The sequence below is a fragment of the Gastrolobium bilobum genome, unplaced genomic scaffold (genome assembly GCF_033153095.1).
Source record: "Gastrolobium bilobum isolate Gb01-03AN ecotype WA unplaced genomic scaffold, APGP_CSIRO_Gbil_v1 utg14741, whole genome shotgun sequence".
Taxonomy (NCBI): Eukaryota; Viridiplantae; Streptophyta; class Magnoliopsida; order Fabales; family Fabaceae; genus Gastrolobium; species Gastrolobium bilobum.
Genome location: NW_026899131.1, coordinates 53126 through 69137, shown reverse-complemented (window position 1 = coordinate 69137; position 16012 = coordinate 53126). Strand labels below are relative to the sequence as shown.

Here is a 16012-nt window from a genome sequence, read left to right as displayed (position 1 = left end):
GTCATAAGATTTGGTTGAGAATTCAAGAAGAAATCAACAAAACAAGCAAAACCCTAACCCCCCCTTTTCCATGGCTGAAGCTCGGCCCTTCAAGAGAGAGAAGAAGAAATTTTTGCAATGAATAGTGATTCATTTAAGTGGCCAAGCTATTTAGGCACATGTGGCCCTTTTGTCGGATGTTTTTCTATCGCGTATTTCACTTAAATTTACCGGAAACTTAACTTAAAGCTACGGATATATTTTTATTTTTCTAAAGTTATTTAAATTAATTTTTATTTCCTAAGGAACAATATTCATAATTCACAGTATGGTTTTTGCACCGTTTTTAACGAAATGCACTGTGAACCACTAACTGTACTTTATTTAATTCTGAAACTTAACACTTATAAACTTATCATTTTCTTGGGCCTATATTGACTTGCTTGGCATATATTGGACTTTCTTATTCTTATTTCATCAATTATTTATTTCTGGACTCTACCGGTTGCTTAAACAGCAGTACAAAATACCCGGTAGAAACACTATTCACGAGATTTTCACGGAAAGTGCCAGACTATACAATTTTTCGTTCTGAACTCATATTTGTCATCAGAATTTTCAAATTATGTTCCTAAAATTATTTTGCTCATTTTAAGCTCTACCGGTTAATTCACAAAACTGTAAATTCTCCGGCAGAACGCACTGTTCATAACATAGTCATGATTACAGTCAAAATACTCGAAATCGCTCACTGAATCTAATTATGGCATTTAAATCCTTAAATTAAATCTCTAACTAAGATTTATCAGTTAGGGTCATTATAGTATATATATATATTGTGTTATAATTTTTTGTATGGTTAGTGTTGTACGAGTAGCTTTGCTCAAAATATAAATCACACAAAATAATAAAAAGAAACAAATTAAAAATACTATTTAAACAAAAAAAAGAAACAAGAATATCAGTACCATTCTTGGACTAATAGAATCGAGTTACAAGAGCAATCCTGAGAACTTTATTGAAGCGAAAGCAAAAATTACATATATTCCAATATAATACACAAGATGGGTACACAGTTGGATTATGCTAACGCAATTGATGTCCGAGATACAGTAGTGGCTATATATATAAAGACTATAGAAATGGAAAGGTAAACTTTTTAAGCATGATTCGTTTAATAGAATGTGGTGGAAGATCTTATCATCTTATGGAGTTGGAATTGGCTTGTGAATTGGCAATGGTGGTAAAAGTGGTTTCTTGAATTTGGGGTGAAGGGGTAGTTTAGGAAAAGGCTTTTTGAAGAAAGGCTTTGGCTTTAAAAATGACTCTGGCTCAACGTTAGGAATAGGTTTTTTCACTACAAATGGTTTTGGAATAGGCTTAACAATGGGAAATGGCTTTGGAATAGGCTTATACACTGGAATAGGAATAGGCTTAACAACAGGAATTGGCTTTGGTATAGGCTTATACACTGGAACAGGGATAGGCTTATACACAGGAATTGGCTTTTTGAAGAAAGGCTTTGGCTTTAAAAATGACTCTGGCTCAATGTCAGGAATAGGTTTTTTCACTACAAATGGTTTTGGAATAGGCTTAACAACGGGAAATGGCTTTGGAATAGACTTGTACACTGGAATAGGAATAGGCTTAACAACAGGAATTGGCTTTGGTATAGGCTTATACACTGGAATAGGGATAGGCTTAAATACAGGAATTGGCTTAACAATGGGAATTGGTTTCGGGATAGGCTTATATACTGGAATAGGGATAGGCTTAACAACGGGAATTGGTTTTGGTATAGGCTTAACAATTGGAATTGGTTTTGGGAAAAAAAATCCCTTGAATTTTTCTTCTTCATTATGTCCTCCTAGGCTTGTTTTTTTCAGTTCCTCAGTGTTCACTTCATTCCCTGTGTAAGAAATGCAAAAGTACATTAGTTAAATACATAATATATAGTTCTATGATAGTAAATTTGAATTCTTTCATATAGATAGATATAGAGTGAATATATAAATACAAAAAAAAAAAAAATGTGCCAATCGAAATAGCAATATAATTACACCACTTGTGTTGACCATACTACTAGAAGTCAAGTAGCAGAATAGACCACAATTTAATTACATGCATGTTGATGCTAAAATAAATGATTGATTCGAGTTAGTTTGGATGACAATAATAACAGTCAAAGTCTAACTATCAAGTAACCATAATTTTCACTGACTGAATTTAGTGTATGAAGTGTTGTGGCTAGGTGTAAGTTCTCTACTTCCTCAAAACTTAGTCTTAAGAAATATACACAATTCATTAATAGTTTTTTGTTCTTCATTCATCATTCAGTGTCAGCATGAGCCACAAACCTGAAACTTCAGTTGTTGCTATAGCAGAAGGAGCATAACAGAAGCTGGCAATAAGCAACAAGGGAACAAAGAAGCGCACAAGTGCGCATTTCAGAGTGGAAGACTTTCCCATTGAGAAAAAAACCAGGCCAAACCAGCTTGGTTTGGCAATGAAGCTAAATGTTTGAAGGGTTGAGCTACTCTTGTCCCATACTTGCATTATTTATAATAGCTTTCTTGGGATTAACTGTGCATTAAGTGCTCTATCTGCTATTACTCTTTGTGAATATAGTCCTAGATTTTAAATTTAGTTAGGGACCATTAAGGGTAGTTGGGAGTGTTTATAACATGAATGGCGTTTAGAACCGTTTTTGTCGTTGAGATGGGTTCTCCCTCCATTAAATGAGCCTCACAAGTTAGGTGTTATTTTTCCTTTTGAGTGGTATATTGGAGAATATTGCCTCCAACTTAGGAAGGTTCAAAAGTAGCGTTGCAAGACAAAGTTTATTTCATTAATTTTGACCATAAGTATCATAGACATTCTGAAATGAAAGGTGAACTGCATCAATGTATCTTTTCTTGGTAATGAAATTGACACCAGCACAAGGACGTGAACTCATAATATTAACATCCTGAATATGAGAATGAATTCTCTTATATTAAAATATCACATGAGAGAGTTAGGTGAAATTTTTGTATTTATTTTTTTCTTTATTAATGTTAATAAATTATAATTCAACCTTATTTATTTAATAAATGAGATTAAAGGAACGCATTTTTAGTACCACAGTGGTACTGAACTGGGTGTGTTTTTTGTAATTTACACTATGTACTTCCGGAAGTATATAGTGTAAATTACAAAAAGTGTTTTTTTCTTCTCATTTCAGTACAAAAAAAAAAAGTTGAGATAGCATCTTTCCATTAGCCGGTCGCACCCACCGCGGTGGTATTGTGGATTTTTCCATGATTAAAGATATATATACAATCATGTGAATTTTTAAAGTGAGGGAATCCATGACCTAGCACGTACAGTATATATGTAGGGAGGCCCACTCATCACTCTGACATAACACTTCTTGCAGTAACAAAACCTCTATAGATGCAAGTTATCCATTCACTAATAATGGTGCTCTACACATAGAAAAATTGCTATTTATTTAGTACATTAGAGTGGAGAGAGTGTGTTCTATACAAAACCTATATTCTGATTTCAACCAGTACATGAAAAAGTAGTTAGAGCAAAGGGCAACAAATTCATAACCAAATAAGTCAAAGAGAAAGAAAAGAAGGTATGTTTGGTTGTGGAATTAAAAGTACGTACCTAAAAACTAGGAGATTTTGCAACAAGTTGAGAATCATGTGCCATAGCGAGAATGCCAGCCTGTGAGAGCTGTGAAGAAAGCGACATATCATCTGTTTTAGTAGTCCAAAAGACAAAGGGTTGCGTGTGTACTTCAGGGTATGCAAGAGGATAGTTTTGGAAACTTCTTTCACATTTACCTGTCAAATAGGTACTTCTTTTGCTACTATATGAACATTTGTGCCTCACTAAATAAACTCACAAACTGTTTTTGTTCAGTGTTTGTGAGACTTGAATGAGTTGAATAGGAGTTTTTATGATGTGAAAGACTTGAGAGAAATCGTCTCTAAGCCTCATGAATTTGCAGTATACACAATTAAATCCTCTAGTTTTAGGGATTGTCTAACATATATTCTATTTGCTATTCTATTTATAGAATGTATCAGCTATTTACTAGGAATATATCAATATTGAGAAACTTTCATGTTCGTACCTTTCTTAGAGGCTAAGAAACAGAGGTTACGGTGTTCTCCTCAGGTGAGAAATACATGAGAGGGCAGTAACCCTGCCTCACAGCCAATGGCAGTGTCAGAATATTTTGTAAGGGAAAAGAAATTGAAGGGGTATTTTTCTTGATGTAGTCATATTACTATTTGTTTATATTACCAATCCACTACTATTTTAATTACTCTTGGATCAAATTTTTCAACAAATTGTAGGCTGAAGAGAGAAAGAAAGAAGTTACTGAAAATTTTGATCCAACCGTCATTAAGGTGCTAATAGATTGATAATCGAAAAAAATGATAGTATAAATATTTTATCTCATTTGTTTTAGTTATAACTATCTATATAACAAGAAATTAAAATAAAATAAAGATGATATTGACAATTAAAGGATTGTATAACAAAAAAAAAAAAAATATTTATTAATAAATTAAAGCTTGTACCAGATTGGGAGGCCATCATTCACCCTAGGTCCCTTGCTCCACCAATCACCATTGCTCGCAGCTATCAAATGGAAAGTAGTTAATGCACATTCTATTTCATAAAGAAACATAATCCTTTGAGTTTGAACGGTGAATATTAAATAGACTCATATTTTGGTTTTGCATTATACTGACTTAATATCACTAGAAAGTGGGGAGCTCAAATCCATGACCCTGTGGTTAGGACTTAGGAGACTCTAATACCATATAAAGCAACATAACTTACCTAAAAGATCAAGCTTTTATTTAAAGAACTATCAATGATTTCCTAAGACGAACGCAAATCGTTGTTAAACAACTCTCTTTTTTCAAGGATTCTAATATCAATAGGTGTTCGGTGAAAAGCTGGAACCTCTTCCTTATTTTACTTCCAAGTTATTTAAAAACCATTTATGCACTTATTGATTTTTCTGCAATTCTGTTTTAAAGTTTGGTTAATCTTTTCCTTCAAGGAATTTTTGCCCCCACTATCGTTTAGTGGATACATTTTCGGCAACTTTTCTTCAAGGAATTTATGTTAAAATTTTTAACATAAGTCTATTTCTGTTAAATTCAATTTCTCCAAATTCCTTTCTTCATCTGCTTTTAAATACTTTGTTCTTGTTCTGTTCTACAAATTGTGTTTGTGTTTTATTTATTTTTGTAGTCTGTTAGATTTTAATTGTTTAGTTAGTTTTAGGTTTAGTTGTGCATGAATAAATCTCTTCATCTTTTCTTTGAAGCTTTTGACCCTGAAACAGAAAACATATTTAGGAATCGATAAAAAATCCGAAGGTAAAATATAGGAGTAGTTGAGCCTGAAACAAATATGGAACAACCTCAACCAATTGTGGACCATGTGCACATTGTACATCAGCCCATCGATGATAGAGATAGGCCAATGATGGACTTGATAATTCTAGTCTTGAATGACTTAGATCCAAGCATCATCCAACCTGAGTTGGAAGTTAGAGCCTATTATGTTCCAAATGCTCCAAACCATAGGGCAATATCATGGTTTACCATCACAAGACCCACATCAACACTCCCAAATTTCATGGAGGTAGCCATTACTTATGGGAGACCAACCATCCCAAATGATGTCCTTACGCTGAAGCTTTTTCCGTATTCCCTTTTTTTTTTGGCAGATATATTCCCTATTTGATAAAGCCAAGTAATGGCTGAACTCTCAACCTCTCATTTCCGTGGCCTCTTGGACAGAACTTGCTAACAAATTTTTCACGAAATTTTTCCCTCCTAACAAGGTTGTTTGACTAAGAGGAGACTAAACCACTTTTGGGAAAATAGAAGGTGAAGCTCTTATTGAGGCCAAGATAGGTATAAGTAGGGATGTTCATCAACCGATCCAAACCAATTCAAACCGCGAAAACCGATAACCGAAAAACCGATAACCGAAAAAATCAAAAACCGAAAAATAACCGCAAATTTTAATTGGATTGGATCAGTTTTTGGATGGATTGATGAAAACCGATCAAATCCAATATATTAATTTTTTATACCCAAGACCCATTAACCCATCAATTAGACCCAAGAAAAAATCTAATCACATCTCATCAACAAAATTTTATCTTTGTAGAGCTTCATATCTCATTGCTAAAAAAAAAAAACTAAATTATAGTTTACTAATACTTTTGTATTTAAAAAAAAATTACAAAGTCAATATATACAAAAGATGTTATTTGCACAATAATCATGAAATAAATTTTAAAATTTTCAAAAAACCGAAAACCGATCCAATCCAAACCGAAAAAAATAGGATTGGATCGGATCAGATTTAAAAAAAAATTCAAACCGAATGGATGATTATATGATCAAACCTAAGGGATCAGATCAGATGAATTTTGCTTCCAAAACCGATCCAATCCAGACCGCGAACACCCCTAGATATAAGGACCTGATCAAGAAGTGTACAAACCATGGCTTAACTCCTTGAGTGTTGTTACAAACCCTTTAAAATGGTTTTATCCATTCTAACCAAATCATTTAGATGCCTCATGTAATGGCATATTCATGGCCAAAACCTTCAATGAAGCCCATGAACTCTTAGAGAAAATGACCCAATGAAAATCTACCCAAAGGAAAGTTGTTGAAATGCATAGCATCATTGACATAAGACTCTATTACAGCCCTCATCACCAAGCTAGATGCGTTGTCCACCTTGGTCATCACCTAGAACCAATTTATAGAATCTAAATTAGCCCAACCCCAATTTATACAACAAAGTCCCCAAGCCTCTTGTGTTTATTGTAATCGACCACACTTCTTTGAAAGTTTACCTTCGAAACCAAATTTAGTTTACTATGTAGGCAACTAGATTAGGCACCAAAATGATTTTTCCAACAATTTTAATCAAGGTTGGAGGAAACATACTGGGTTCTAATATACTCATGGTCAGAGGCAGCCAGTTGGCCCTTCTAATACTAAATTGACACTACCTTTCCCAAATCAAAATAACCAGCAACAACCTTTTAGAACACTTGTAGAATAGTCATCTACTCTTGAAACTTTGCTCAAGGAGAATTTGACTAAAAATGATCCTATCATGCAAAGCATCCCTGCCTCATTTTGTGACTCAATTGAGATAGTTAGCTCTTGCCATAAATAATAGACCTCTGGAAACACTGTTGAACAATCCTGAAGAGCATAGGCTAGATAGTAATGAGCAATGTAAAATGATAGAACTTAGAAATGGTAGGTTGGCTAACCAACCCGAAGCTATTGTCAGACCTTGCAAATTGAAAAGGCCGATATGTTGGATAAAGAAGAAGCAGAAAGAGTTGGAAGTTACACAAGAAGCATAAAAAAAGGATGTTCATCATGAGGAAGAGCCCGAACCTATTTTAGCCACACCTATAAATGCTACTCCAGAAGTTCAAAGACTTCAGAAGCAGAAGCAGAATGTCCAATTTAGGAAGATTTTCGACCGCTTAAAATAGCTTCACATTAATATCCCTCCAATGGAAGCGCTTGAATAGATGCCCACTTATGTTAAATTTGTGAACGAGATCCTCTCTAAAAAAAAAAAAGGTTGTAGGAATTTGAAACTATTGCTCTCTATAACACCCCGTGTATACCCGGTTTGTTAACATGGCATCGTATTAAGCCATGCTTAATTAAAAATGCGAAATATCTTTTTTATGTTCAATTATGACGTCATTAAAATTAGCCAAGTTGATTACTCAATCAATTTCATAAATATATTGCATGTATGTAATTGCAAAGGATAACTAACTGAAATACCTCATAATATAAAATAATAGTGAGTATCTAAAGTCGTGGATCTACAACACATAGTCCGGACATAATCCTGATACATTATTACAACTCAAATTTAAACTAAAACATAGTCAAGTCAACGTGGCATGGACAAACCCCATGCTCATCAAATAGACAACATAACAACAGAGTCTCAACAATGTAATCCATAATTGAAGCTAAAAGCACAAAGCAGTAAACAGGATCCAGCATCCAAGCATAACAGCAAATCAGCATAATCAGCATAAATAGGTATCAACTAAGCTCTGGCCTCCTGCCACTAGAGGTATCGACCCCTGGGTTACCTGAACCTGAAATAAGCGCCCCCAAACGTGGGGTGAGATCTCTAAACAAGAAATCTCAGTAAGACAAGGGGTCCTCAAGGATCTTCCACCCCAAGCTCACTTATATGTGCAATATAAGTTCAAAAGCATTTAACAGTATAAGTTCTAAAACTATGCAGTGCAACAGATATTCATGCCATGTGTGTCAAAACTATTTTATTGGCCAGAGAAATGCAGGAATACGTCTATTACCTACAGTTAGTACAAGGAACATCGCTTGCACCTCACCCACAGCCTCACCTTCTTGTATGTACCATATACTCAGGCTTACCGTATAGGTGGAACACCACATGCATATCATAAAGGCACTCGCATAGAACAGCTCAACAACATTTCAACAAATCAATATATCATGAAAACAACATCATGCATATAACCATACCACCATGGGACATGGTGGAACCAACAATGGCTAAACCGAGGACACGAAAGCTTACCTTGCAAGCTAGCTATCCAAGCCAAGAGTCCACACAATCTCAAGGTCCACAACAGCAAGATCACAATCTGATTAGACCAATTATAACATCAATATACATACTCTACAAGCATACTATAAAAGACAACGTCTTTCTCTTACATTTTACGTCTTTAGGCTCCTCACAAAGCCTCAAGCCCTCAATCAATTAGATTCTGACTTAGTTAATTATTACAGAGGTTCAACATAACTCATCATGGGTCCACAAACCCATAAATAGCAATCTGTATGAACAGTATCATCACTGTCCACGAAAACCCAGAATATCCGGATATTTGTCGGGGGAATATCCGGATATCTCTCTGCCAATATCCGGATATTAAGATCCCCATATCCGGATATTAAGATCTCCATATCCAGATATCAATATCCGGATATCATATCCGGATATTCATATCCGGATATCCATATCCGGATATCCGGATATGTCGCGGCAGAATGCAGTTCTGCATTTCGCGAGATATCCTTCCCAAAGGTGGTTCATTTCAAGCATACAGAAGCTTAAACATACGATTTAAGGTGTGTTTAACATTACCTAACCTTAGGTTATGATCTTAAGTTCATTACATGCATCAAGGTTCCATTTTTAACCACTTAAACTCATGATCAAGGTGGTAAGGCTTACCAAAGTTCTAAACAGCAAAGCAATGGCTCATGGAGCTCACCAGCAACTCCCCAAACACTGACTTGTACAGAAAACGAAAATGGCAAGCAAGACTTGGTTTTTATTCACAAAAATTAGCACTTGGAGCTTCAACAACCAAGGCCAAGGCCCCAACACAACAACCCACCAACTCAGCCCCACACCTTCACACAAGACAACACCCTCAACTCAGAAGAAGGCCAACAACACAGCCCCAAAGCTAACTCTCACCCACACCAAGTGTTTAGGAGAAGAATTCATGAAGGAAGTGGCCTCAAAGCTCAACAAATGAAGGAGAAGGCCAATGGAATAGTGTTTCTGGTCAGCCACCCAAGGAGTCTCACGTAGGGACAATAGGAATGTCTAGGGTTTGGTGCAAATAAGTGTATTTATAGCCACTTAGGATTTAAACACACAGTATTATCGCCAATTGCTACGCTTAGCATTTTAATCCCAAACTAAGGATTCTGAACCTACTCAATTTTACAAGATTTATCATATTTTTATTTTATTTTTCGCAGCACCTTTCCGTTACGCGCTTTTCCATAGCCAGTATCAGTTCTGGCACCAGTTCTCATTATTTTAACTTGAAACTTGTTTTACAAGTCCTATATAATATTCTAGGAATATTCATGCACTTATAATAATTTTCCGGGATACTTCATCGGTACGCATTTATACCGAGTAGCAGAACCGGTATCTGCACTTTTCGTCCGAAGAGCGACTTTCAACATTCTTAATCACTTACCATAATTATTAAAGCCTCATAATAATTATTAGGGTCAATTATGGAATTATTTCCTAATTCTCACAGTTAATTAACTAATTTTCTTAATTAGCGGTGCGGGTTCTTACATTCACCTCACCTTTCTAGGATTTTGTCCTCAAAATCAGAAACATACTTGTCCCGAAACTCGGGGTACTGCCGAAGAATCTCTTCCTCTCGCTCCCAAGTACACTCCTCAAGAGTTCTTCTGGTCCACTGCACTTTGACCATCGAAATGATCTTACTCCTTAGCTTCTTCTCGCCACGGTCGAGAATCTTGATTGGTCCGACGAGAGTTTTCATGTTCTCCCGAACTTCCACATCATCCGGTTGCACCACGTGTGAAGGATCTGCTACGTACTTCCGAAGCTGAGACACGTGAAACACGTCGTGGATGTTGGCCAAGTTCGGAGGCAATGCAAGCTGGTAGGGAACAGGTCCTACTTTACCAAGGATCTGGTATGGCCCAATAAACTGCGGGCTCAGTTTCCTCATCCGAGTGCCCGACCAACACCGGTGATAGGTGAAAGTCTCACAAACACGTGCTCACCCTCACTGAACTCCAGTGGACGCTGCTTGACATCGTAGTAACTCTTATGCGATTCTGCGCTTGCTTCAATTTCTCACGGATCATCTGAATCTGCTGGGTGGTATCTTGGACAAAGTCCAAGTCAAACAACTCTTTATCTCCAACCTTAGACCAGCAGGTAGGAGTCCGACACCTCCTACCATACAACGCCTCGTAGGGTGCCATGCCCAAGCTAGCATGAAAACTGTTGTTATAAGAAAATTCAACCATTGACAGGTACCTATCCCATGTTGAACCCTGCTCCAAAGTGCAAGCCCTCAACATGTCCTCCAAGGTCTGGGTGGTCCTCTCAGTCTGTCCGTCAGTCTGAGGGTGATAGGCGGTACTCAATCTCAACTGCGTACCGAAAGCCTCCTGCAGTGCCTCCCAGAACCGAGATGTGTACTTCGGATCCCTATCACTAATGATACTCTCGGGCACCCCGAGAAGCCTCACGATCTCGCAAACATAAAGCTTGGCCAACTGCTCTGTAGTGAAGCTCACCTTCACTGGAAGAAAATGGGCAGACTTCGCCAGTCTGTCCACAATGACCCAGATAGAGTCGCAGCCAACCTGAGTCTTCGGCAAACCCACCACGAAGTCCATGGAAATGCTCTCCCATTTCCATTCCGGAATCTCAAGAGGTTGAAGCTTACCAGACGGCTTCTGGTGTTCAATCTTCACCTTCTTCATGCCCAGCCACCAGAAATTTCTCTTCAAGTCTTGATACAGCTACGTCCTTCTTCTTGCCTCAACACAGATGACCGGCGCTCCCCAAGGAGACACGGTCGATCGGATAAAGTCTTTCGCCGAAAGACCCTCAACAAGCTTCTTCAGCTCGGCCAACTCTGGTGGCGACATCCGGTGTGGAGCTAATAACAAGGCCCCACACCAGGCAACAATTCATTGGAGAACTCTATCTCCCACTGTAGCGGACATTCAAGAATCTCCTTAGGAAGCACCTCGAGGAATTCCATCACCACAGGAATGCCAGTGAGATCCTCCTGTGTCCCACTCACCAAATCTCCCAACAAGACATAACCAATGTCCCTGCTCACAAGGTTCTCATAGCCGGTAGCAATAAAAGGCGAGGAACTGGCTGTGGAATCACACGGAGACATCACCACTCGCTAGGCACAACAATCAATTATCACACAATTTTTGGACAACCAATCCATGTCCAGAATTATTTCCAAATGAGCCATCGGCAATCCAATCAGATCTACCGAGCAATCACGTCCATCCCACTGAAACACGACATCTCGATGTACAGTGGAGGTATCACACTTTTCTCCGCTGGCGGTGGTTAACCGCAACGGTGGAGAAAGTACAAACATGGGAAACTCAAGCCCCACAGCAATCGGGGTTGCAGTAATGGAATGCGTATCCCCAGAATCAATCAAAACATCAACAATTCTGCTAAAGGAAATAGTACCTCTGACAGGGTTCGGAGTCCTATCCGTCTGCTGACGATCTAAAGTGTAGACTCGCCCCGTGACAGGTGGCACATCTGGTGCCGCTATAGGTGGAAGGGGAACCATCTACAATGGAACTGCCCGAACTGCTGCAGCCTTCGCCGTCGACGACGGACAATCTCTAGTATAGTGGCCCTCCTTTCCACACTGAAAGCATATAGTCTGGCCGGTAGCACACGGCCCCAAATGAACCTTCCCACATCCCAAGCATCTGGGAGGAGGAGGTCTCGCTGTAATCCCCTGAGTCGTAGTCCTCTTGAACTGATTCGGCGCTTGCCTAGCCACCAACTGCTTTCCCTTGCTCTGACCAGCAAACTTTCTGTCCTTCCACGAAGTGGAACAAACAGTTCCCTTCTCATCAGCAATCTTGTCCATCTTGGCCTTACTTGTGATACAGACATTCTCGATGTCCTTACACTACTGCACCAGTGTACCGAAGTCCCTTGATGCAGCTCCAGCAATATGCTCAGCAATCACCTCACCAAGTCCTCTGCGGAACTTAGCCACCAAAAAGGTCGGAGTGGGCACAACCATCCGAAAGTGGGCGAACTTCACAAGCTCGTTAAACTTGGCCAGGTACTCGTCAACAGACATCGAGCCCTGAACCAATCTATCAAACTCTCCCTGCTTCCTCTCCTGCGCATCGTAAGAGAAGTATCTGCCCAAGAAGCAGTCTTCGAAGAATGGCCATGTCATAACATGACCATGCATCTCATAAGCACGAGAGGTGTTCATCCACCACTCATGTGCATCGCCCTCCAGCATGTACGTGGCGAACATCAGCTTCTGCGGGACAGTACACTGCATAACCCGAAAGATCTTCTCCAATGCTTGCAGCCATCTCGCAGCAGCAATAGGATCAAGTGCCCCATCGAATGAAGGTGGCTTATGGTTACGAAAAGCATTCAGCTGGCGGTCTATAACATCACGATTCTCAGCAGGCTCCACATAGGGTTGCATCACCCCAGTGAGTTGACCAGTGCCTCCAACATGGCTCTGGCTCTCGTCCTGCAAACTAGGTGGAGGCGGCGGTGGCGGTGGCGGTGGTGGCAGAGGGAACTGACCCACAGCAGGTCCAACCCTCATCTCCTTCAACATAACTCGCATTATGGTCATGTTCTCTAGCCTGTTCGCCTCAATGACATCCTCGGTGGTCCTCCAATTTGCCTCGCGAACAACTTCTGCGGCCTTCCGGTTCGCCTCACGAATGGCGTTCATCATTGCCAAGTTGGCCAATCTAGTGGCCTCCTGATTGGCTAATCTAGCTGCCTGCATCTCAGCCAATGCACCAGGATATGATCGATTTGATCCTAAGCAGTCTCACGAGTTCTCCTGGACCCTACCATAACTCTGCACAAGTTACACAAATTATGAGTTGATCAGGCCCACGCAATGTGATCACATATGCATCATCATAATACCGCCCAACGGAGTAAACACACAAGACAGACACACGACCTAAGTTATTGCAATACATACAGGCTTTTCCCTCGAACCATTGCTCTGATACCATAAAATGTAACACCCCGTGTTAACCCGGTTTGTTAACATGTCATCGTATTAAGCCACGCTTAATTTAAAAATACGAAATATCTTTTTCTTTTCAATTATGACGTCATTATACTTAGCTAAGTTGATTACTTAATCATTTTCATAAAAACATCGCCTGTATATATATTGCAAAAGACATCTAACTGAAATAAATCATTAAATAAATAACATAAGTATGTCTCTAGTCACGGAACTACAACACATAGACCGGACAACCTAATAGTTTATACATTACAAATAAAAGTACTAACATCAAAGCGGCATGGACAAACCCCATGCTCACCAAATAAGGCACAAGGCCCAACATAAGTCTCAGCTCAATAATCATAAATGACAGAAAACATAAACAACATCCAAATCCAGTCATGTCAGCATACAGCATAATATATCAACTAAGCTTCGGCCTCCTGCCGCTAGAGGAATCAACCCCCGCATTACCTGAACCTGAAATATGTGCCCCAAACGTGGCTGAGATCTCTAAACAGAAATCTCAGTAAGACAAGGGGTCCTCAAGGATCTTCCACCCCAAGCTCACTTACATGTGCAATATAAGTTTAAAAGGCAGTTTAACAATATAAGTTCTCAAAATAGTGCAATGCAGCATATAATCATGTCATGTGTGTTATAACATATCTACTGATCAGAGAAGTGTAAGAATCCATCTAAACCCACACGGTACTAGCCATTCGCTTTACCCACCCACAGGACCGCCCCTTGGCTTCATGTAGGCGTAACACCACATACATATCATACGTAATTGCACTTAACAGCTTATTAGCATTTCAAAAAAATAGTACATGAAAACACATCATGCATACAACCAACTCCCCATGGAAAAATGGTGGAACCAACAGTGGCTAAACCGAGGACACGAAAGCTTACCTCACAAGCTAACTTTCCAATGCTAAGAGTTCACACAGTTCAAGGTCCACACACAGCAGTATCACAATCTGTTTTGGGACCAGCAATCATATTAATAACCATAGCTCATAAGCATAAACATAAAGACTACGTTTCCCTTTTACGTTTTACGTCTTTAAGCTTCTCACAAAGCCACAAGCCCTTAATTACTCGATTCTGACTTAGTTTAATTATTACATAAGTTCAACTTCCTTAAAATAAAATCCACAAACCCATCACAGCATTCTGTATGAAAATGACCTTACTGTTCTTCGAAAACCCAGAATATCCGGATATCTGTCGAGGGGATATTCGGATATCGACATCCGGATATCTATCGGGGGCATATCCAGATATCAATATCCGGATATCTCACTGGCAATATCCGGATATCAATATCCGGATATTCAGAACCCCATATCCGGATATCAATATCCGGATATTTTCAACCAAATATCTGGATATTTCGCGGCAGAAACTCAGATTCTGCATTTCGCGAAATACCACTTCCAAGGTTCCATTTTTAACACTCCTAAACGTCTAAGCATGCATTTTTATTCTGTTTTAGGTCCATATACCAGTTGGTTACTTGTTTAACTCATTAAACATACCAAGACTCATCTTTTAGCATATACAGCTCATGATCAAAGGTTTCACAACTTACCCAAGGCTCAAAACAGAGTAAAGGATGCTCTTGGAGCTCACCAAACTGACTCCACAGTTCTGACCTCACAACTACACAAAAATGGCATCAAGGGTGGTCTTTTACTTCACAAGATGGCTCCTTGAAGCCTCAACAACCCACGAGAAAGCTCCCACCACACCCAAACAAGGAACTCAGACCTCCAAGACCTCACAAAACAATGCCACAACTAAGAACAAGGCCAACAACACAGCCCCAAAGCTAACTCTCACTCACACCAAGTGTTTAGGAGAAGAATTCATGAAGGAAATGGCCTCAAAGCTCAAGAAATGGAGAAGGAAGCCAATGGAGAGGTGTTTTCTGGTCAGCCATCAAGGAAACCCACGTAGGAAAATAAATGGCCACACTTGAGTATATATAGTCACTTAAGTCTAAAACGCACAGTATTATCAGTAATAGCTACGCTTAGTATTTTAATCCCAAACTTTGGAATCTGAACCTACTCATTTTTCTAAGATTTGTCATAATTTTATTTTATTTTTCGCAGCAACTTTCTGGTACACGCTTTTCCATAGCCAGTATCAGTTCTGGCATCAGTTCTCATTATTTTGACCTGAAACTTGTTTTACTAATCCTATATAATATTCTAGGAATTATCATGCACTTATTATAATTTTTCAGGATACTTTTTCGGTGCGCATTTATACCGAGTAGCAGAACCGATATCTGCACTTTTCGTCAAAAAAGCGACTTTCAGCATTATTAACTACTTTCTATACTTATTTAAGCCT

The 16012-nt window shown here is 38.9% G+C and overlaps 1 protein-coding gene across 1 annotated transcript; it reads right to left on the bottom strand.

Moving 5' to 3' along the window:
- Positions 1-976: 976 nt before the first annotated feature.
- Positions 977-2491, bottom strand: LOC133287530 (proline-rich protein 4-like). The gene is made up of 2 exons (XM_061485157.1): positions 2337-2491; positions 977-1888 (listed from the first exon to the last, which is right to left on the bottom strand). The coding sequence occupies exons 1-2, from the start codon at positions 2446-2448 to the stop codon at positions 1185-1187; spliced, it is 816 nt and encodes a 271-aa protein (XP_061341141.1). The 5' UTR covers positions 2449-2491; the 3' UTR covers positions 977-1184.
- Between the last annotated feature and the right edge of the window lie 13521 nt (positions 2492-16012).